At 31.1% G+C, this 25,859-nt stretch overlaps 1 protein-coding gene and 1 pseudogene across 1 annotated transcript; one reads left to right on the top strand and one right to left on the bottom strand.

The window, feature by feature from the left end:
* The first annotated feature begins 7,440 nt into the window (after positions 1-7,440).
* On the top strand, positions 7,441-10,919 carry LOC143594232 (protein CPR-5-like). The gene is made up of 5 exons (XM_077073594.1): positions 7,441-7,743; positions 8,480-8,536; positions 8,823-8,858; positions 8,947-9,639; positions 10,288-10,919. Exons 1-5 carry the CDS (start codon positions 7,441-7,443, stop codon positions 10,810-10,812), a joined length of 1,614 nt encoding a protein of 537 aa, XP_076929709.1. The 3' UTR covers positions 10,813-10,919.
* A 1,112-nt stretch (positions 10,920-12,031) lies between these two features.
* On the bottom strand, positions 12,032-12,541 carry LOC143594235 (transcriptional activator hap3 pseudogene; annotated as a pseudogene).
* Positions 12,542-25,859: the final 13,318 nt, after the last annotated feature.

The raw sequence follows: 25,859 nt of genomic DNA, 5'->3' as shown, positions 1-25,859 counted from the left end.
CATATAACACTTCGCGTTTAGGACACTAGAAGGTCCTGAGAAATGGACGTAAACAAATATGTAGCTACCAAAAGCTAAACTCATCAGGTGAGTCTCACAGCCCCTTTTTAATATAACTGTTTTGAAACTCTTGGGGGGAATGCATGGAGAAACACATGTTCGGAAACGAGTAGAAACGTGATCTCATTTTGTTACATGGGTTGGAAACAATAATGCACCCAAAGTCCCCTGGAATCTATGATCATTAACTATTTTAGACGTGGCCAATATGAATAGTACTATTTGGGATTAACACACCCCACCCGTGGTTAGTCGCACTAACTTAGATTGGAGGTCTAGCGGGTGATATTTATCCAACAGATGACTTCGATGTTTTCGCATTAGAACATCAAGAGGGGCGCTCATAGAAACGTTGTTAGGTCTTGATCATAGAGCTCATGGTAACTTCTGAGAAATTGGTTGACTCGTTGTCCAAGAAACACATATTTTTATAAACCTGTGAAACTCACCAACAATTTTTTTGTTGGCGTTTTTATACATGCATTATCAGGTAATTGAAGCATTGGAAACACATATGGAGTCACATGCAAGTAGAGGCATTCTGATGAAGTATCTATCGTAAAGTCTATAAATAGTGACTATAATCCATGACGTCATCACGCCCCCGCGTTTCCGCCGCTGACGGGGGTGTGACATATTTTGACTTTCTTTCTCCACATGCAAGGCACGTGTCAATTCACCCATCATTTTAAAACGTCCATAACCTTTTCATACGAAATTTTTAAAAAAAACATTCACCATAATAACAAGCATTTTTTTATCTTTAGTATGAATATCATAATGTTAAATAAAAATATAAAAAAATTAATGGGTTTTTTATATTGTGTTATTGATTGTTCATTGTGTTTTCTAATTGAGTTTTTCTATGCATTGTGATATAGATTTTGGTCATTGTGTTTTTCATTTGGTTAAAGATAAAAATTAAAACAAAGATTACGTTATTGTGTCTTATTGTTCGTCATTGTGTCTTTGTGCTCAACATTTGTCCATCTACTTATCATTGTGTTTTAGTCATTGTATAATGCGTTCATTGTCTTTTGTTTGGAATTGACATGTGGCATTCACTTATTTTGAAAAAATAGTATTATGTTCATTATGTATTACGCTCAAGTCATTGTGTAATATGCAATTTTCATTGTGTTTTACGTTTCAAGTCGTTGTGTTATGTATATTCCCCATTGTGTCTTACGTTTCAGGTCATCGTATTATATGTATTTATCATTGTGTCTACGTTTCAGGTTATTGTGTAATATGTATTCATCATTGTGTTTTATCTTATGTATTAGATAATTTGTTATTTTTCATTATATTTACATATTATTATTACACAACGGTGTTATTAGTATTTAAAAATTCACAATGATGAGTTAAAAGACACAATGACGAAAAAAACACTATGACAAACAGAAACACACAATGACGAAAAAAGACACAATGGTAAGCAAAAAGACACAATGACAAACAGGAAGACACAATGACGAAAAAAAGACACAACGGTAAGCAAAAAGACACAATGATGTAATTTTTGTTTTAATTTTTATATAACAAAATCATACTCATATTAAAGATAATAAAACGCTTGTTGTTATGGTGATTTTTTTTTAAATATCATATGAAAAGGTTGACGTTTTAAAAGGACGGGGGGATTAACATGTGACTTGCATGTGAATAGAGCAAATGTGTACTATTACTTTTATACCATTTTTTCTTTGGTCCATACTTGACGATGCGCCAGTTAATTATGGCTTCTCACATTTCTTATTTTTGTTGACCTTTGTAGAATATATGCTATCATATTTTATAAATATTATATTAATTGTCACTTATTATATATATATATAAGGTTTAGTTCAAGTAATAAGTGATCTTAGTGTGAGAAATGCGAGAAATCAATCTAACCAGTCACAATTTATCATTTCTTTTTTCTATTTGTTTATTTGTAGGGGTATAATAGTAAGAAGAATGTTTTTCTTATATTTGGTAAGTCACAGAAGTTACATATGATTTTCCAATTACTATATTTCTTATACAGTATGTATAAGTTTTCGAGCCGGGGGTCTCTCTGAAAGCAATATCTCTACCTTTTGGAATGGAGGTACGGGTTGCCTACATCCCCCCCCCCCCCCGACCCTGCTAGCGGCTTTGCTATTGGTGAGATTTATACTGGGTAAAGTTGTTGTGTTGTATATACAGTATGTATAAATTTTATATACACATAATTTCATTTTATGTTAATTTCAATTTCACATTGTTATCCATTCAGGTGATCTGGTTATATAATCGTGAATCGCTAAAATTGATTTTTAAATTCCAATTTTGGTTTCACTAAAAATGACATCAAATAGTAGAATCTTCGCTACATACTTAATCCTTAAGCTGTTTTCAAATACAATTCGTTGTACACGAAATCATTTGCCTTATCCACTCTCCACTCTGGACTCTCTATTTATCTTCTTTGATTAATCTAAACTAGCATATAAATTTATTATTTCTACATTTGATTAATCTAAACTAGCATTTAAGTTTGGAAATCACCATTATGAACACAAAAACCAAACCAAAAAACATATTTTTACCACCAACTATATGCTATACGAATCATCCCGATTTCGATATCAATATGATAACGCATGTACACATAGATGCAATTGCATGTTAGAACTTCTAGTAAAACACCTATAATCAAAATAAGATGAATCGATAAAGAACATAAAACTAACCTTCACGACCCGTCACATGCTACACACCGACACAAAAACAAATTAGGGTTTATCAAGATGCGTCTCCATTACATAAAAACTCCTGAATCAGAACCAAAATCAACAACGATTGTAGGAATCAATAGCTAATTTGTAAACATATTGAGTTGTTTTTTGTTATTCTAATGTGTATTGGAAAAAGAGAGGATGCCACATGCGTGAGAAGGGAATCTGACAATAAATAGGTTTCTTAATTTAACATGAATGAAATTACAACCCTACCCTTTTTAAATTAATAGTCATTAAAACCAGTTATCAATACAATTCTGCAATAACTGATTTAGATCCTTGATCATTTTAATCAACAGTGATGATTAACTTCTCACGCTAATATGATTTCTTTATTGAACAATCCCCTATATACATATACACACACACACACACGCTAGATTTTATATCTGTTACGGGGGTTGTTTAAAATTTTCGTTTATAATATTGTGAATGTATTTTTTTGGATTTTAGTTTATTTATTGTAAGAAGTTAATAATATGCTTGAACCTATTTTGATTAATTTTTGTTGCATTATGTTCATTTTTTTAATAAAATGTTGAATGAATTATCTACTTAATTTTATATTTATTCGTTTATGTTCATTTGTTATAATTTGGATATTATTTTGTGAAACTTTTCATTTAAGTTAAACTTAAAAGAAAAAAAGAATCGCTAATGTAACTAAATCCAATTTGAGAAATTAAATTAGGGTTTGCTTACAAGGCTTGTTTTACATTTTATGTTTATAATGTTTATATATTTTTCTGTATTTTAATTTTATTTATTGTAAGAAAATTAATAATATACTTAGGGTTTGATAATGAAAGGTTTCACAAATAAATAAGATGTTATAACCCGTTTAAAAGCTATTTAGGTTTGATGAGATCCATGACCCGCTAATTCTTTTATTATAAAACTATTTCATAATAATATCTTTTTTTTAAAAATGGGATATTAATTTTTAGCATATCCCTATTTTATATATAGGATTTTCATATCAAATATTTGGTGAGATTAATTTTTAATTTAATGAGATGTTATAACTCGCTTAAAAGCTATCTGGGTTTTGTGAGACTCATGCCCATAAACTCGGGTCAAATGGATGAGAAACCATCATTCACAAATAAAACAATCTGGTGGCTTGAGAGAAAATAGGGAACTTTCGTTTATATATATTTAATATATATATATATATATATATATATATATATATATATATATATATATATGCAAAGTATAAAATGAAAACCCACTTGAGGTGTGAAAACCCATGAAAACCCTATGTAACATCGTTTTTTTTTTGTACATGTAATATATGTTGTAATATTTAATACAAAACATCGAAAACATAAAAAAAATGTTTTGCTATTTTTTTTTACATTTTTTTAGTAATTTTTATATATGTTTTCAGGAGAGAAAAAATATAAATTAACTTTTATATTTTTTATTAACTTTAATTATGGACCACAAAATTTAATCTTTAACTAAACACATGTGGTTGAAAATGGGTTTCTAGAGTTTTCACAACTCAAGTGGGTTTTTATTCTAACCTAACCCTATATATATATATATATATATATATATATATATATATATATATATATAGGAGTGGGTTCAAGTGAAAACTCCTCTTAAATAGAAAATTTAAAAACTCTTAAAAAACTATTTTTAAATTTTTAAAAAAAAATTTTTGCAGTTTTTTTTTCATTATTCTTATATGTTGTTATTGGTAAAAAAAAAAAAAAACTTGTCAGTAACCTCATCAGTGTAATGCACATGTGTAATTGTGTGCATTGCATATATATGCAAAAGTGTTGTATTGCATAGAATACAACACTATTGCACATATTTGATATACACTATTGTATATATGCAACATAAGACTAATACGCACACCGAATACACATTAGTACGTATGTGTAATACAACATTAACGCATATGTGTACTACATTGACTTTTGTTTTTATTATTATTTTTTTTCATATAATACAGCACTACTACACATATACAATACCTAAATATTGAATATATGCAATTAAACACTATTGAACTTAAAAATACATAGTAATACACATGTGTAATACAACGATTTCGCACAGTAATACGTATGTGCATTACAGCGAGTTTTTTTTTAATTTTTTAATTTTTTTAATTTTTTCGAGTGGAGGGTAATAAAATATAAGAATAATGGCAAAACAGAATTTTGAAAATATTATTGAATTTTTAATTAAAAATAATTCTTTAGGAGTTTTTAAATTTTCTCTCTAAAGATGAGTTTTCTCTTGATCCTCTCCCTATATAAATATACTAGATTTTATCCCCCGTATTACGGGGTTGTTTTACATTATTCGTTTTTAATATTTATATATGTATATTTGGATTTTAATTTTATTTATTGTAAGAAAGTTAATAATTAATATACTTGAGGTTTGATGACGAAATGGTTTCACAAATAAATGATATGTTATAATCTGGTTTAAAAGTTATCTGGGTTTGGTGATACCCATTACTCGTTTATTTTATTTATTATAAAATTGTATTTTTCTTAATATAATGAGATGTTATAACCTGTTTAAGAGCTATCTGGGTTTGGTGAGACCTTTACCCGTGAACTCGGGTCAAATGCTTGAGAAGCCTTCATTTTCAAATAAGATAATCTGATGGCTTGAGAGAACGGTTGTTTTAAATTTTTTGTTTTTTAATATTTCTTTTTTGAATTTTAATTTTCTTTATTGTAAGAAAGTTAATAATATACTTAGGGTTTGATGATTAAAGGGTTTCATAAATAAATGATATGTTATAACCCGTTTAAAAGCTATCTGGATTTGGTGACCCATGACCTGTTTATGTTTTTTACTATAAAATTGTTTATTAATTATAAATAATATATTTTTCTTTTTAAATTGGATATTAAATTTTAGTATATTTCTGTTTTGTAGGATTTTTATATCAAATAATTAATAAGATTAATTTTTTAATTTAATGAGATGTTATAACCCGTTTAAGAGCTATCTGGTTTTGGTAGGGCCCATACCCATAAATTTGGGTTAAATCAATGAGAGGACTCCATTTAAAAATTAAGCAATCTGGTGACTTCCATAAAACAGGGGAGCGACCACGTCGCGACACGTTGGATTTTAGGGGTTTCGTTTATATATATGGTTGGTATCCTTTCAGAACTCAAAAAAAAGTTAAAAACTATTAGAAACTCATAACCAAACATTTTTTTAATTTTTTTTATATATTAATATTATTTGAGACTAGTTTTATCATATTTAAAAAAAAATTGATTATAAATCGCAAGTTTACACATGTGTAAAATTCGTATAATAACAAATTTTACATGTGTGTAAAAAAACCATAGATGTGTGTATAAATTATTTTTCATAATTGTAATCGTAAATATAAATATAAAAAATAATAAAACTACACTCAAACAACAGTAACATACAACTTTTTTTTATAAAAAAACGTTAGTTATTAAAAGTTAATTACGGTTCTTAAATAATTTAAGAGTTATGTAATGATACTAGCTATTTTAGTTTATTAGCGGACCACTTTTTCTTTTTGTTATCATCCTTCAATTACTAATACAGATTTGGTTAATTTGGTTAAAGAACTTTGTGGATCTCTATACTTATACCTAAACCTATCACTTTAATTGTAAGTCTTCTGAAATTTTCTTTCTTCATCTTGTATGTGATTTTCTCGATAATACGTACAAGTGTTTATATAATTCTTGTAGTTCTCTATATAAAACTAGTTTTTTTCATGTTTATTTTGCATCTCCATTACGAGTAACAAAACCTTTTGAATTGCTTTACAAAGTCATTTTTTGGATTCAACTTGTAAAATCAGCAAGCACTTGTATGTAGAGCTTGCAAACGTGTGATACTAAAGCTATTTTTCAAGCTAGTACGATACATGTAAAATTTTATTTGTATTATTATTACCATTTGATGTTTAAACATTCATTTATCATACAACATCATTACTATCTATAACTTAATTTCCATGGCTTATTTCATTTTTCATAAGAAAACCAAAGTTAATTATCTTGAATTAAATATATCTTTTAATATAAATCAAATGCAATTAATATTAAGAGCATTAGCAGCGAGCAACTTTTAGACCCTAGATGCCTCACGAACTATTGCACTTACTCCCTTCTTTACAAACGACTAAACCTTCTATCTCCTCTCCTCTCACAAAACCCGACTCCTCATATGGAAACAGGAAACCCCTCCACCCACATAAACTATCTTTCTTCTGTCTTGCACGCCTCAGTTTTCTCTTTCACAACTTATATTAAAAACTTGTATTGTGAGTCATCCCAACCAACCAAGCGAGTTAAAATTGAAAAGTAAAATATGTTTTATTCAAATTATTATTATTATCTAGCATCATCAACTCTAATCCGGATAATATAATTGGAATGGTTAGCATATTGAGTTTGAATATTGAGGGGATTGATGATATGGTTATCCAAAATCTAAAAAACCCACGAACTACGGGAACCCATTTGACCGTTATTATTATTATTATTATTATTATTATTCACGCCTCCATATATAAATTACAAATCCAATAATAATATAATAAAAACTGCTGCCGCAGCCACCACCACCGATGGAAGGACTCAAGCAGCAGCAACCGCCACTTAACGCTGACGTCACCTCCACCGCCGATTCCAAACCCAATACTCCAATCATCAAGAAAAGAATCAAAAAGAAGATGAATGACGTACACAAATCTCAACAATCATCATCGTCATCATCTTCTTCTTCTACATCCAACGTATCGCATTCAAGACCAAAGGATATTCGTGTCCGCAAAACAAGAAACCCTAGGGTGCTTTCTTATTCCACAGGCGGTGAGGCGGACGCGCTTGCTCTTCCTCTTGGAATGTCAATTGCCGCTTTTGTTGCTCAGGTTATTATTTATTATGTCATTATTAAATATTAATTGCTTGCTGTTGGGTTGAATTTGATCCAACTGTTGGTAACCCAGAAACCCTAAAGATTGGTTTTTTTATTATTATTATTGTTTGGGTGTGTGTGTGTTGTAAGGTTCCTTTTTTTTTTTTTTTTTGAGGGGGTTTGTTTTTTGTATCAAAAAGTTTCCATCTTGGTTGAAAAATATTAGGAATTGTAATTGTTTATTTATATGTTTACAGTTGTATTCAAGATTCGTAATTTGATGAAATTTCTAATGAGTTGTCGGGTTGGTCTGGTTCCACTTCTAGCTTTTCTTGAGCTCAATCTTGGCTGCAAGATGATCAAGGAGGGAGCTGTGGGCTGGACCTACTTGGGATCGGGCCAGACTTCGAGACCCTGTTTGTGGGATACGCCTACATGATGATGTGTGACTCCCATGGCAAATTTAAAGATTTTGAGAAGCATTTGTAGTATAGAAGAATTAGGTTGCTAAGACACCTTGCCAACACTTTGCGTATAATCTACCTTTGCCTGTTAATAGTTTACTGTTTTCTTTAATAAGCCCTGTCCTAGATTTGTTTGTTAATAGTAGTTGTAAAGTTTTGTTCTTATAAGTGCATTGTCATCAATGATAATCATTAATGCCAAGTCACATCAATCTTGTGCACTTTTAATGCCAGTACTGTTTTTGTTCATCACTAAGCATATAACAACTCTAATGTAAATATCAGGTGTTGGAGAAGAAAGATGCAACTGGAGAAAAGTTGTCTGCAGATCGTCTCTCTGAGGTATTTGTAATATTATTCTCCTAATATTTTTAGAGTCAGAAAATTTCATTTGGTGCATTTGTATCTTGTTGCGCTGCTCATGTGGACAGCTTTGGCTGGAACACCCTGCTGAGAACTTTCAGCTATGGATTATATAATTATGTGCTGTTGGCACGTTTAGAGGTGTGAAAACTAATTGTGTGGATTAATGATCGCATTGTTTCTGTATATTAATGACTTAATATATTCTAGATGTGGCAACTTTATCCCGTTTAAGTGTTGATTCGTGTTATATTTAACCTCACAGATATGCACTTTGGCGGTTAAAGAATCATTGTCCAATGTAAGTATTTTCACTTTTACCACTGTAAATTACCCCTTGAAGGTTATTAGCGTACTTATAACAATTTATTGTCCTGTTATTGCTACAGGTTTATGGTGACAAATTTGACTGCTTTGTAAGTAACTTTGAAAGATCATTTCAAAGCACTTTGATGACACTCAGAGTAATCAGTGAATCATCAGGAAACCGAGAAAGATATTATTCGCACGGGGAAAGCAGTTCAAATGATTTTCATTTCAATATGAAAGAACACACATCCACAAGCAGCCTTCAAGAACCAACACCCATTATTACTTTAGATGAAGACAATAGTGTGCATCGAAACCCTATTTACAGTGACCATGCAGTTGTTCACGGCTCAGTAAATGGTCAAAATAGTCAACAGCTGGCATGTGTTCCTCCAAACCGACTGCATTCCCAGTCGTCTGCACTTGCCACTTTTGAAAGATCTGTAAGCGAACAAGTTCGTGCTAATGATCTTAAGGCAATAGCACTTGGTCTTGATATGCAAAAGTTGAGACTAAAAGAAGCAAAGATTGCTGTTGACTGTGATTCAAATGTTTTGGAGAGATTTAAGTTGTCAATGGGAATCTCAAAAGCAAATTTTAGAGCCGAAAAGTTTAAAACAGAGCTGCAAGACACGAGACACGCTCAGTTGCTTAAAAAGTGTGTTGACTGTCTTGTTGCAGGTTTGTTGATTATGGTTGCGTGCCTTGCTTATGGAACTTATATTCATTCCCATCAGAGACTCGTTGAAGCTAACGAATCGTGTATGATCAAGGTATGGATATTGTGTTTGTTCTTCTGATCAACTTATAACATCTGATTGTGTGTTTAGGATTTTCGTGATTCGGCATGTGTATTATTAGAGGTGCACAAAATTGTATTTCCGGCCCAAAGCGGCTCGGATTGGGTCAAAGAATCCAAACTCGGTTTTATAGTGAACCCGGTTCAGGTTGAAACCAGGTCAAATCTGGTTTTTTTGTTAACCCGGTTTCAGTTGTGTCAAGGAAAGTCAAAGCCGTTTTTTGGTGGACCCAGTTCAGGTTGAAACCGGGTCGGATTGTATCAAAGAAAGTCAAACCTGGTTTTTTGGTGAACCAGGTTTGAGGTGTCTGGTTTTCGAGGGGGAGGGGGAGATAGGGTTTGAGTGGTTGAAATTGGTTTTAACCGATTCGGGTTTGAGTGGGTTCAACCCTACTGTTCGGTTCAGATTCAACCAAACTGAGTTCAAAGTTGGGTTTGGTTTTGTTCAGGTTCTAACCCGGTTCTCTGTGCACCTCTATATATTCACACTTAAGACAGCAATGACTTATGACAGCAAAACGCAACTTTTATAGTATAATGTTGATTATCTTATTCTAGTGATTCAGAATAACTTTTAAAACATGTATCCAAACACTAACTAATCGTCCTCTTCGTTTTCCAGGAATCAAGTTCATGGTGGATCCCAAAACCGATGGCATCTGTTAGTTCAGGGTTCCAAGTCCTTTGGTGTCAAGTTCAAGTTATAAGCCGAATGCTTTTCGGAATATTAATGATTATTGCAATCGCATTTCTACTCATTCAACGCTCGGGAACCACAAATCAAACAATGCCAGTTACATTCTTAGTTTTACTACTCGGTGTCGGCTGCGGTTTTGCTGGGAAATTTTGCATAGACACGTTGGGAGGAAGCGGGGCCCATTGGCTGTTTTTCTGGGAGATTATTTGTTTGCTACATTTGTTTGCAAACATTTGTACCTCAGCGTTGTTCGTTATCCTTCATGGGCCTGTTACAGTAGTTGACCAGTCAACGAAGCGGATGTTGTTCCCTTACTGGTTCAGGCGGGTGGTGTTTTATGTCGCCTTGTTGGTGTACCTCCCTTTGCTGTGTGGGTTGATCCCGTTTGCTGGAGTTGGCGAGTGGCTTGAACATTTTGCTTCACTGGTAGTTGGTTGTGTATCCGAATGAATGCTCTTTTTATGTTTTGCAGTTGGTTTTTGTAATTTTGTGTTTGTATGTTTGTAGTTATTGAGGTCAGAATAGACCAGTTGTTAATTTATTATTAGATGTGTTATAATGAGCGAGTGTTTTGTCCTGTCTTTGTAATCTCTGGTCTGTGTGTTTTACTCTGTTGGTTCTGATATGTTTATTGCTGTGGCATAAACAACTTAATTTATATGTAATGATGATCGAAGCATATTCAGAATTAGGGGTGTGCGCGGTGTGGTTCGGTGTGGTTTTTGACTAAAACGAACCAAAAACCAAACTTTTGGTTTTATGATTTTTTTAAAACTATTCGGTTTTGGTTTTTTCGGTTTTGGGTTTTTGGGTTCGGTTCAGTTTTGGATGCGGTTTTGCTAATCGAGCCAAAACTTTTTGGGCCAAAAAAACTTGACCCAAGATATTGAAATTGGGCATGATATTTTTTTCCTTTAAACTAATGATTAATAGAATATTGAATATTTGGACTTAAAATATTAAAAGCTAATAAAAGATGCATTCCAATAAATAAAAACAAGGTAGTGATTATATCGACATAAAAGGCAAGCGGACAACAAGCTGCGTCGCTAAAAACTAAAACAATAAAATAAAAACAAGGTAGTGATTACATCGAAACAAAAGACAAGCGGACAACAAACTGCGCTGCTATAAAAAATAAAAGTGTCAGTATTACTAGTTATTAACCATATGAAGCAACCAAATATATTTGTTTCGCTTCTTAACAATATACAAAACCGAACCAAAACCAATATTTTGGTTTACGGTAAAGTTCAAAACCGAGCCATCGATTTTTAATTCAGCTTGGTTTTTTCGGTTTTGGTTTGGTTTTTCTGGTTTTGTGCGCACCCCTTTCGAAAAAAAAAAAGACATAGTTTTGACATTATTTATATAAATGAATAAAACTGGTTAAAATTTGATTTTTATTTTTTTGGATATTATTTGTTGTACCTACTTTGGTCTGAATTCCTTATTTTCTTTTCTCAAATTGTAAAGATGCAATTATAAGAACTGTATTAGTTATAGTTTTGTTACAACTTACAAGTTACAACCAAACCATTGAGAATCGACTAAAACCACACGCTTAGTCGCTTAGACATACTTTAGTGTAATATATAAATGATCAGTTCCAAGTAGATAATGATTACAAATACGAACATCACAAAACTCATTCCGGTTTATGTATTTACTACATATATTGTTGAGCATGGGTCGACACGACCGTGTTAGCATCATGCAGCTTAACCATGTTAATCAACTCATCGTGATACCCCACGACACTTGAAGCTTCAGAGACCGATTGTTTTAGTGTCCAGTTAGACACCTCACAACCGATCTCGGTAACACCAGTGATAGCATCACTAGGTGAGTCAGAAGTAGCAACATATTGGTTCAAGTAACTTTTCAAGCTACCAACGTAGTTCTGAAAGCCTAAGGTTGTCATGGCCCACAAGAGATCCTCACCGTTGATCGTCTTGCGCTTCTCTCTTTGGCATTTATCCGAGGCCTCACCAGTTATGAAGCTAATGAACTCGGACACGCATTCTTGAACGGTCTCCTTTGCTTCTTTTGATATTTTGGCATTCGCGGGGAGTGACTTTTTCATGATGCGCCCGACGTTGGCTATTGGGAGAAGCCGCTCTTGGTCTTTAGACGAGGTGTCGGAGGCCGGGCTCATTGGGATTCTTTTTCCGGTCATGGTGTTTGTTATGAGGGTGATGCATGCGGGCTTTTATGGTGCAAAGAGTTACCTTACAAATATTAAAAAAAAGTGTAAAGACGGTTTGATTTAGACAAAAATTATATAAATAAATTTATGAGAAGAAGCGTTAGAATATTTTGGAGCCGACTATTATTCAATAAATTTTATCGTCCATATTACAGGGTTGATTTAAATTATTTGTTTTTAATATTTATACATGTATATTTGGATTTTAATATTATTTATTGTAAAAAAGTTAATAATTAATATAACTAAGGTTTGATGATAAAATTGTTTCACAAATAAATGATATGTTATAATCCGGTTTAAAAGCTATATGGGTTTGGTGATACCCATTACCCGCTTATTTTCTTTATTATAAAATTATTTCTTAATTATAAAAATATCTTTTTTTTTAAATAAAATAGGATATTAATTTTTAGTATATCTCTATTTCATAGGATTTTCATATCAAATATTTTTTTATGAGATTAATTTTTAATATAATGGGATGTTATAACCCGTTTAAGAGCTATCTGGGTTTGGTGAGACCTTTACCCGTGAATTCGGGTCAAATGCGTGAGAAACCTTCATTTACAAATAAAGCAATCTGATGGCTTGAGAGAATGGTTGTTTTACATTTTTTTGTTTTTTAATATTTATTTTTTGGATTTTATTTTTTTTTATTGTAAGAAAGTTAATAATATACTTTGGGTTTAATGATAAAGGGTTTCATAAATAAATGATATGCTATAACCCGTTTAAAAGCTATCTGGATTTTGTGACCCATGACCCGCTTATGTTTTTTACTATAAAATTATTTGTTAATTATAAATAATATGTTTTTTCTTTTTTAATTGGATATTAAATTTTAGTATATCCCTATTTTATAGGATTTTCATATCAAATAATTAGTAAGATTAATTTTTAATTTAATGAGATGTTATAACCCGTTTAAGAGCTATCTAGTTTTGGTAAGACCCATACCAATGAATTCGGGTTAAATCAATGAGAGGTTTCCATTTAAAAATCAAGTAATCTGGTGGCTTCCATAAAAGAGGGAGCGACCACATCGCGACACGTAGGATTTTAGGGGTTTTGTTTATATATATTATAGACAAGATTTTATCCCCCACATTACGGGGGTTGTTTTACATTATTCGTTTTTAATATTTATATATGTATATTTGGATTTTAATTATATTTATTGTAAGAAAGTTAATAATTAATATACTTGAGGTTTGATGATAAAATGGTTTCACAAATAAATGATATGTTATAATCCGGTTTAAAAGCTATCTGTGTTTGGTGATACCTATTATCCGCTTATTTTCTTTATTAATATCTTTTTTTTAAATAAAATAGGATGTTAATTTTTATTATATCCCTATTTTATAGGATTTTCATATCAAATATTTTATGAGATTAATTTTTAATATAATGAGATGTTATAACTCGTTTAAGAGCTATCTAGGTTTGGTGAGACCTTTACCCGTGAATTCGGGTCAAATGCGTGAGAAATTTTCATTTACAAATAAAGCAATCTGATGGCTTGAGATAATGTTTGTTTTACATTTTTCGTTTTTTAATATTTATTTTTTGGATTTTAATTTTCTTTATTGTAAGAAAGTTAATAATATACTTAGGGGTTGATGATGAAAGGGTTTCATAAATAAATGATATGTTATAACCCGTTTAAAAGCTATCTGGATTTTGTGACCCATGACCCACTTATGTTTTTACTATAAAATTGTTTATTAATTATAAATGATATCTTTTTCTTTTTAAATTGGATATTAAATTTTAGTATTTCTCTATTTTATAGAATTTTCATATATCAAATAATTGGTAAGATTAATTTTTAATTTAATGAGATGTTATAACCCGTTTAAGAGCTATCGGGTTTTGGTAAGACCCATACCCATGAATTTGGGTTCAATCAATGAGAGGTCTTCATTTAAAATCAATCAATCCGGTGGCTTCCATAAAAGGGGGGAGCGACCACATCACGACACATAGGATTTTAGGAGTTTCGTTTATATATATATTATAGATTATTATATTTTAACTCGTAATAGTATATATCTAAAGTTCGCTTATTCTAGTCTTTATATAGTATTACAAGCTTTTAACCTTCTTATTACGAAAGTTGTTTTACATTTTTTGTTACATATTTTGAGACCCATTGTTTTCTCGAGGCAATTCATAAAATAATAACTAGGTTTTGAGTGTTCAAATTAGATTACTCAAATTTAAAAAGTACTTTAATTAAGTTACTCAACTTTTATATTTTATTAAATTAAAGGTTTTAACATGCTTTTTAGTCTTTTTCTTTTTTGTTTCACATTAGAAATCTTTTTATCTTCCTTTTTATGTTAACGTTGGGTGGTGACATGAATCGTATTTTTTATTTTTAAATTTTAATATAATTAACGTCTTTTTTATTTTTTTAAATTTAACTACATATATTTCACATTTAGACTCCCACATCTTATCCTCTATTACTTTCTTGACGCACAAAAAAATTGGTGAGGCTCGATTGAAGATTTAACGACCTGATTCAGGGAAAATTTGTGTGAGTGACCTAATCAGAATACTTTTGAAACTTGGTTACTATTTTATGGCATTCCCCCCCCCCCCCCCTTCTTATATTACTATAAAATTGTTTCTTAATTATAAATAATATATTTTTTTAAAAAAATCAGATATTAATTTTTAGTGTATCCCTATTTTGTATGATTTTCATATCAAATATTTAATGAGATTAATTTTTAATTTAATAGTGTATCCCTATTTTGTATGATTTTCATATCAAATATTTAGTGAGATTAATTATTAATTTAATGGGATGTTATAACCTAATTAAGGGCTATTTGGGTTTGGTGAGACCATACCCGTGAATTCGATTCAAATCATGAGAAGTCTCCTTTTACAAATAAAACAATTTGATGATTTGAAAAAAGGTAGAAAACAACCAGAGAACTTTTAAAGGTTTCCTTTATATATATATTTAAGATGAGTTACTAGAAGTTTGATGCTAGTTATTACAAACTTATTAGCAAAATGTTGATGAAATTTTACACTAATTTAATCTACTTTTATAAATAGTTTGAAACTATCAAACCTTAACTGAGTAAAAAGTATTATTAGGCCACCGGCACCGCTAGTCAGAGAAGGGGGTTGCCCCTTTATGTCCGCTTATTTGGAAGAGATTTGACATCCATTATCTCTCTCTTTCTTCTCTTCGAACTTGTTTCTCCTTCTTTCATATCAGACTAAGGGTTTAGATAATCTTATAAAACTTTAAATGATAAGAGCACATCTAGATATTATATATCATGACATTTGATTGATTGTGAAGTTGACATGAAATTGTATAAAGATTAAGTGCAAAGTTGTACAATTTTGTTTCTTACGAAAAAATCCAACCTATATATGTTGAATGTTGATGTTATAAAAAGATCAAACATTGTATAATCATTTTTAAAAGGTAGGTTAAAACATATGTTAGAAATATTTATGAATCATCTAAAACAAATTAATATTACGACAAATAAATAGTTTAAAGCATTACTGAAAGTTCATACGCAATTTAGTTACTAAATATATTCAAAGTTGTACAATTTACAAAATTAAACATCATATTTTGCCTTTTAAAATTACGATTACTATTTTATAACATTCATATTAAAAATTAATGTGGAAACGTTGAAGCCTGTAGATTCTTTCATATTGTAAGTAGAAGTATTTAATTTATTACAATGTTTGACGTTATTATACCACTAGTAGGACATTACAAAAAACAAAAGTTATTTACTCAATCGATATTATTGTTACAATATCAGCCCACAGTATTCATCAGATACGATATATCGTATCACACTATGACTATCAGATGACAAAAGCGTTGCTGGAAAAATATTGTGGCTTTTTTAAAGTTTTTATATATTAGCAACAATAAAAAATATATAGTAACTTTTTTTTATTATTATTGTTATTGAATCATGATATCTATTGTTATATTGAATCATCATTTTACTATATTTACTATATGTTTGCAATCTCAGTACTAACAGTCGAACATAAAGATAATTTTTATAAAACGTAAAGCTAACTTTACATGTTCACGGCATGACAAATAGAAACAGGTATACGTCAGGTGAATCAGTACAATATATAGATCTTCGTAGCACTGCACGTATAATATCATTAGGAGTTAGGATTTATAAGATATCATTTGCTTTAGTATATTATAGATAATTAACCTTTTAGCTCTTTTTATTAATTCTTCTATCATATCTGTAAATAGTTCTCTAACATATATATTGGTTAAAAGCTTAAAAGTACATTTGTCAATAATAAAGCACACACTTTGTACAGGTGAGGAACATTATTCTATATCTTTTTCTTTCATTTATCGTTAATAATAAAACAAATATCTACGCACTAATTCAATTAAAGTTACTGTATCCATAAGGTGTTCCATTCTTGTATATCTTTTCATTTCATTTATGTACATACATTCTTTATATAAACAATACTATTTTAAAACCTACAAGAAACACATAAATCACTTGTACCTGGTACTTTAAGTAACACACAAAGTGTTTAATTGTCTACCACACCATCTTTCTCTCCCACACGAAATCATGAATGTGTTATGCATAAATGCTTTTTATGTTTCTCACATCCTTTACAACATTTTATATTTCCAAATATATAAATCATAATAAAATAAAATTATAAAATTTACAAGTCAAATAAAAGAATAACTCAACATGAGTAATTTAAAAAAAAATAACGTATCGTCAATAAATTGATCGAAATACGATTGAAGAGCTACAGAACGTTCAAAAAATTGCTTAAAATTAACCAAATATGATCATAAGTATATATAAAAGACAAAGTGATTCATTACGATGGATACGCTGCACTAACCATTCATTCCGCTTAGTTACCAAATTATGATTACACCGATGATTGTCAAGTGTATTGACAAAATCTTACTTTCGATGAAACTAACATTAAAAAAATATTTTGTAGCCGATGACAAAGAAAATTATATAAAAAGGTTATGTGTGTATATTGATGTATGTGTTTTGGCACACTTCCGTGTATATGTATACTTGTATATACATGTATATGTATTGTATGACTGTGACTCAAAGCTAATAGCTACCAAGTCCTTAATTAAAATTAATATTGTTGTTGATGTATTCAAAAGTAGCCATTTGGCATATGCTGCAAATGACCAGCCGCTTCCCATTATATAATTTTCTTCAAATTGCCCCCCAAACTTCTGCCCCCTCAAAGTATCCGCAACTAAACTTTAGAGCTATATTATTATTTTTTGTTAAGCTTATTCATATAAATAAACTTCCTATCATTTAATAATAGGTAATCAACGACTAAGTGTATCTTTTTAATAAGATAATGATACATCACACATACAATAATATTTTTATGTGCTATGATAACATAAATCTCCTTTCTATACACAACACAAATAATAATAATAATAATAACAATAATATTAATAATGGTAAATAAAATTAACTCTTTGCCAAATAACCGCTTTCAGATTCCGTATATCCACCATTATATGCAAGATATGAAAGTATAAAGTGATAATGTATTTTTTAGCATCAAATATTCATCATGCCTTTAAATTTCGGTTGCCACGCATATTTTTTTGGCTCAATTGTTGTCTGACCTAAAAAGGGGGTCCAACCCGTGAGTTAGGAGGGGATTGTTAACCAAAATGGCTTCAACAAGTTCGTTGTGTGTTTAAAGAGTTTTTAAGGGGATTTGTTTATGGCTAAATTAGGATGATGAGAATACTTGTTTGTTAAGTTGTGCTAACATTATTAATACATGATTGAGTCTAGGATTATGTAGGAGAGTTGTACACAATATTTTTGAATTATATTTCCTTGATCATAATACTGGGAGTACGTACGTTATCTAGTAACTTGTTTGTTTTTCATTTGGCGTTCATATCAATTCGGGACTTGATATTTGTGTTACATTCAAATACATATTTTATAAGTGTTGCACACTAAATATTCCAATTTTGATTCGTTTTAGAATAATCTTAACAATAACAATTTCTGCTTTTCTTTTTGAGGAACATTTAGTTTGTTTCTTCGCTTCATATTTATAAATCATTATTTTAATAAGCAAGGTCAAGTAAAACCTTTGAGCATGATCATCTATTTTCTAAATCTTAATTTTCATTTATTTAACATGTCATATGTAGACTTTTAGATAAAGATTACACAACTTGTTAACTTTTATCTTTAAACATTAGCCAATTACGTCCCCCTGTCTAACGGCGTCCAACTATGCCGTTAGTTTTAGGGGTATTTTTGTCTTTCTCCTGTTTATTTTTAGTTAATGGTCAGTTTCATCCCTGTGGTTTGATACTTTTGCTACTTCAGTCCAAAGTTTAAAATTTGTCAATTTTATGTTTAATTTAATCAGTTTTTATTTTATTTTATTTATTTATTTATTTATTTATTTTTGCTACTTCAGTCCATGATGGAATTCATTGGTAAAGTGGTCAAGGTAATTCCATAAAACCGAACTATACCGAAAAAACTAAAATCGTTTCTTTGATTAATGCATAATAGTTAGGGTTTAGAGATTAACATGTCGTAGTAAACATTTGGGTCGAAATCAACATCAGGAGGTCGAATATCCCACATTTCCATGTTTGCTCAAGAAATCGATGCACTAAATCGCATGTGTGTTCTTTAAATCGTGGTATTGTTCTTGAATTCGTCGAATTCAACCCTAGAATTGTAGTCGATAGGAAGAATTCAAGAACAACAGTACGATTTGAAGAACACACATGCGATCTAGTGCATCGATTTCTTGAGCAAACATGGAAATGCGGGATATTCAACCTCCTGATGTTGATTTCGACAAAGATGTTGCTACGATATGTTAATCTCTAAACCGTAACTATTATGCATTAACCAAATAAACTACTTTAGTTTTATCGGTATAGTACGGTTTTTAGGGAATTACCTTGACCATTTTACCAATGAATTCCACCATGGGGAGAGTTTAGAAAATGTCTTGAAACTAAATACGAGGGGGGTATGATTATTGTTATCGACAGAGTAAACGTAAACCTGTTTTGGTCGATACTTGATGGTTTTGGGCTTGGATTATGCTCTTAAGGGCTAGAGACAAAAAAAAAACTATAATTAATTAAACATAAAATTGAAAAAATTTCAAACTTTGGACTGAACTAGCAAAAGTATCAAACCACAAGGATGAAACTGACCATTAACTAAAAATAAACATGAGAAAGACAAAAATACCCCTTAAACTAACGGCATAGTTGGATGCCGTTAGACGAGAGGACACAATTGGCTAATGTTTAAAACTATAAGGACTAAATTGACAAAATTTCAAACTTTAGACTGAAGTGGTGAAAGCAGCAAATCACAGGGACGAAAATGGACATTAACTCTTCTAACTATTATACTAAAGATATTACATGGATAAAAATAATAGCTTTAAACGCCAAAGGTAATTGAATAACAGAATATTTTATTAGTAGTAGAGTCGATAAAATCCAATCAAACTTTGTTAGTTATTAAAAAAACAGTTAAGTGTCATTTTAATTCATGTGGTTTATTCAATTACGTAACCTTAGTACCATTTTTGAATTTATTGCAAATGGCTACTTCAGTTTTCCAAAACTTGCAATTTTAGTACTTTTTATAACCCCGTCTATTTTCTCCGTTAAGTCAGGGGTACTTTTGTAATTTCGTAATTATCTATATTTTTTTCTTTTGTTTTAAACGCCAAACTTTCATAACCCAAAAATCTATAACACCTCCGCAACGATCGATCATCGATACATAACATTCCCGTATAGCAGAAAGTTAATCTGAAATGAAGATCGAAGAACTTTAGAACAGCAAAGTTGTTATTATGTTTCATAAACAGAGCAAAAGCAAATCAGAGCTAAACAAACTTTAAAATCTGAAATTGAAGAAGTTAGATGCTTAATTCAACGAACTTGTTAGGGCACGGATTTTCAGTATCCTCAGCAAACATTATATTCAGAGCAAATCTAGGATGCGGTATCCTCTAAGGTAATAGGTATCCTAATTATGTTATACAACTAAAACATTGTCTACTACTTTCTATGTTTACCAGGTCAAAGATTATTGTTGTGATCTCCTGAAGACTCGCACCTGCCGTTATTAGATCGTGGCAGCAAAGGAAACGTGTTGGTTAACGGGATTAACGGCTGATTGATTTAGTCAAAGACTTTCTTAAATATAGGGCATATTGTTAGCTATATTTTTGTATAAATAGAGCTCTATACGGATCATAACACACACACTCTAGCACTCGAGAACTTACTAGTACTCGCTCTCATTGTAATCACGATCCGATTAAGCTCCACCACTTGTAATCATTTTACTATTAATAAATCGGTGGTGATAGTTTTCACCACCCGGGTTTTTTTTCTTGTTATCCCAAGGATAATAGGGTTTTTCCTCGCAAAAAATCCTTGTGTTCAAGTACTTTCACGTTCATTTCATACAAGCACCTAGTCCCGATTACTAATTTGGTTACTAAATTACCATTGTCAATTTTTGACCAAAACAGAACTCTAGGCAAAATTGTACAAACATTGAAATGAATTAGAAGTACTGTGATTGATTTATTTAAATGGGATACCAAAAATTGTTAAAAATTGATGAAGTTGCATATAGCAATATAGCAGGTATCTGAAATGAAAGCCGGAGGTAGTCACCCCCATCGGAAGTCCACCGCCGGAAACTAATTAAGCTGGCCGCCGAACGCACCAAGTTGCCGGAAAACGTTCTTTTGAACTCCGTTGTCGCCGTCGCTTCGTCCTAAACCATCATAAACCAAATCTATCGCTGCTCCTTCTTTTCCACAATTTTCAGATACGGTGGCGAAACCCTAGCCACTACAGCCATCGCCACCGCTACCAATTGAACTTGATTGTCGCCAGCGCTGCTGCTGCCGGAGATATGGCAGCCATCGGCCTTCCTCGCCACCATCACGGGTGACCTTGGAACTCGCCGGAAAACCGTTTTTGTTGAAAATCTTGACAGCAGTCGCCAGAACCCTAACATCTTCTATCGTCGTCGTCGGTCTTTGTTGCAATAGTTTAGGTTGCAACAGTTATAGGGTTATGAAAGTTTAAAAGGGAGCTTTTAAAAGGAAAAGAAAACATTACGAAATTACCAAAGCACCCCTGACTTAACAGAGAAAATAGACGGGGTTAAAAAAAGTACTAAATTGCAAGTTTTGAAAATAGACGGGGTTAACAGAGAAAACAAACGGCGAAAAGCGATCGAATTCAATGTCGACGATCTCGTCCTTCTCAAGGTATCCCCTTGGAAAGGAGTTGTTCGTTTTGGAAAGAAAGGAAAACTAGCTCCCCGTTTCGTAGGCCCATTCAAGATTCTTGAGCGAGTCGGAAAAGTAGCCTACCGACTCGAACTACCGGAAGAACTCACCGGTGTTCATCCGACCTTTCATGTTTCAAATCTCAAGAAGTGCTTAGCTGAAGGTAGTCTCCATATACCTCTCGACGAAGTACAAGTCAATGAATCAATGATTATGGTTGAACGACCCGTTGAAATCATGGACCGCAATGAAAAGAAAACCAAGCGAAGTCGCATTAAGTTAGTTAAAGTTCGATGGGAATCACGGCGTGGCGCGGAGTTTACATGGGAACGAGAAGACTCGATGAAGGAGAAATATCCATATTTATTTACATCATCTTAATTTCGGGACGAAATTTCCTAAAGTAGGGGATACTGTGACATTTGTCAATTTCGGGTTATTTTATACTTGTATTCTTAATGTAAACCCGACCCGTTTTGTATCCCGAACCTTTCGATATTATCAAAATGATGAATTGTATATTAAAGTTTTGTTTTATAGTTGTTGGATAAAAAAAACACCCTTTTTGGTTCTTAAAATTCCCCGAAAACGCTCAAAACGAACTCCACGGACTAAAACTACCAAAACGGAGACTTGAATGACCCATTTGTAGTTTGTGCTTTCTTGGGTCTATAACCAACCCATTTTCATTAAACACCCTTTATGAAAGACTCATTCAACTTATCCTATATACACACACCCATCTTCTTCATTTGTGCTTGCTCATTTCTTCATTTCTCTCTCAAATTATTGTATTCTAAGGTTGTTCTTCATATGCTAATCTTTCATTTTAACTAACTTCTCAATACTTAAAACTTGATGTTACAACATATATATAATATACACTCCTTGTTTACCTTCGGTCTTTCATTTCTCCGGTCTCGGCCGGTTGAAATGTCGGGCTAGTAAGGCAAGGTTACATGGAGGACTTTGTAGTCCTTGTTTATATATTTAACAAATCTAACCATATAACTTGTTATACTTGCTTAACTTCTACATATTTTAGTTTATTGTTCATATTTGTCAAGTTCCATGGTATTGGGTATGTGGTGACTAGCCTCGGTTTCATCCCGAGTTGAGAACAGAACCAAAAACCGAACTTTTGTTTAAAAGCATTATTATTAACTTTTTGAATGTAAAACTTGAGTATTATTATTTATAAGTTATTTTACAAGTTCCATGGTAATTGGGTATGTGGTAACCATCCTCGGTCTTATTCCGAGTCAAGGACCGAACCAAAAACCGAACTAAACCGAGTTCACTCGCTTAAGACACACAAGTGTGTTTTTAGCCACCAAAACTCATATTTTCCTTCAAGATTATATTTTAAATAAATTTTAGTTAATTTCTAAACATACTTGGCATGTCGGTAACCAACTTGATCTTATAACAAGTTTGAACCAATAAGGTCGTATACTCGCTTAACGAACGTTAAGGTTCTTCACAATAGAACTACATACTTGGTTAAGTCTATTTTGATTTTATTGAGTTATCTCATAACATTTATTATTTTGGGAAGTTAACTGTGAGCTTGGTCAATTATCAAGTCTGGAACCGACAAACCCGAACACAGGTTTAAACCTCGTTTTGGTATTCTTATAACCAAGGGTTTTGCAATATCGCATTTTAACCCACATTATTACTTAACATAGGTTGAGTAAAAAAAGAAAAAAACTAATGAATAGAATACCGAGACCCCGGTTTCGAGTAAACTTATTTTACAAAACTCGTTTCTTTAATTTCTCAAATATTTACATTTTAAATCCTAAACTTTATTTATTTACTTTATTTGTCATGTATTTTATTTTAAACCCTTCCAAGACTACCTACTAACACAAGACCCGCTTAATATAGGTCTTGCTCGTTAAACCAATCTCTCCAATTATTCACGACACTATCTTTCAAGTTACTTGTTAATGTGAGTATTTTTTTCATCCCCCGTTTTCCATCTTTCGTTTTAAGGGTGGCATTGCATACTTATTCAAATTCAAATGATTTATACTTGAGTCTTAAACCACAACACGTATTGTATATGTTTACTTAAATAAATGCTCGATTTGGTGTTATATGCTTTACGTGATTATGTGCAAATTTTTGAATGCTAAGGCGGGTAGCCTCATCAAAGTATGATCATACGTTAATTCCGAGTATATATGGTATCCCCATATAGAAAGGTGTCGTCAATGTATTTTTATTGACGGTTTCATTATTGTCATCAATGTATTCTTATTGACGGTTCGTCAATGTATTCTTATTGACGGTTTTATTATCTAAATTGTTGCTATTATTTATTGTTTTCATATACTAGTTGTGGATTTCATACTATATAGTTATTGTCCAAAACTATGAAAATTGCTCACCAACCTTCGTATTGACAAACTCTATTTTATGCAATGTTACAGGTTTGATGTTAGCTTGATTGGATTACTTGAAGAAACTTATTATCTTGGCTTTAGGATATTAGAAAATAAAAGAACAAGTTATTTGTTTATCTATCTCTTTGGCATTTTGTATGAACAATTGTTGTGTTATTTATGATGATATGGATTTAAATGAGTTGTTTAAATATTGTAACTTTATAGTGTCATTGTGCAATGAGCAATCATGTCGCGCTTCGACATTTCCGCCTTCATTGGTCGAGGTGTGACAGTTTTGTTGTAAAAGAAAGTAAATAAAAATATATTATATTTTAAAATAAAGAGAGAAACGATGAACAATCTTAAATGGTTGTGTTAAAGAGATATGAGAAGACAATGTCATATTGTGAATTATGAAAATGTTAACAATTAAATATAGTTTTGGTTTTATACTTGAAGAGAAATCACATTTATATATGTTAAGTCAATAAATCAAACACAATTACCATTTTAGTGGAGTTGGTAAGCACATTTGGTTTGAAACACATGAGGTCTTGGGTTCGAAATCTGTATCACACAATAACATATTTTTCAAAATTTTATAAAGCCTTACGGGTCATTGGTTATAATAAGAAAACGGGTCATGGGTCATAATATAATAGGAAATACACAATAATATATTTTTCAAATAAAGCCTTATGGGTCATTGGTTATAATAAGAAAACGGATCATGGGTCATAATATAATAGGAAATAGTGATATGACATCTACTTGACATTCTATGTGGAGTGCCTAGTTAAATACCATGTGGACAACTTGTGTTGCTTTAATAGTATAGTTAGATTAGATTAGATTATATTTACATTTGTAACTTTGTTAGTAATTTTATAAATGATAATAATATTTGTTGACATCCTAGCTAGCTACTCTAGTTAATGTTATTTGAAAGAATAGTTTTGTTTTAATAGTATAATGTAGATAGTTAAATATGAAATTTCTTCCAGATTTTAGTAGACTAATTAATTTTTTTTTATTCTTTTTTTTTCATTTCTTATATTATCTAGTTAACAATTCTTCTTGCCCATCCCTAGTTTTATATTTCACACATTCAATGATCATTTAATAAAATATGCACAATGAGTGTTACCATATTCTTCTTCACTATTTTCTTAAAAAATTAGAATTAAAAAATTAGAAACAAAGTGTAATCTTTACATGAATTTAAACAAATAACTAAGTGCCAAGTCAAACTCAACTCGTTCTCGACTCGAATAACTTAAATGTAAAGCACTACTCATAATTAGTCTTCAAGCTCAAGTTCTACTCGCTCACTTATTATGTATAACTTATTTGATTATTATATCTATATACGTTTATATATATTGCCATATACAACAAATATATATATATATATATATATATATATATATTCGTAATTATATTTGTTGTTATTTTATAAACAATACTATGTATATATGTAATATATTAATAATAAATAAAATAAATAA

This window comes from Bidens hawaiensis, unplaced genomic scaffold (genome assembly GCF_021521415.1).
Source record: "Bidens hawaiensis isolate Kalapana, Puna unplaced genomic scaffold, B.hawaiensis_p1.1 tig00043396_1, whole genome shotgun sequence".
Lineage (NCBI taxonomy): Eukaryota > Viridiplantae > Streptophyta > Magnoliopsida > Asterales > Asteraceae > Bidens > Bidens hawaiensis.
Note: the sequence above shows the minus strand (reverse complement) of the source record. Positions and strands in the feature narration are given on the sequence as shown.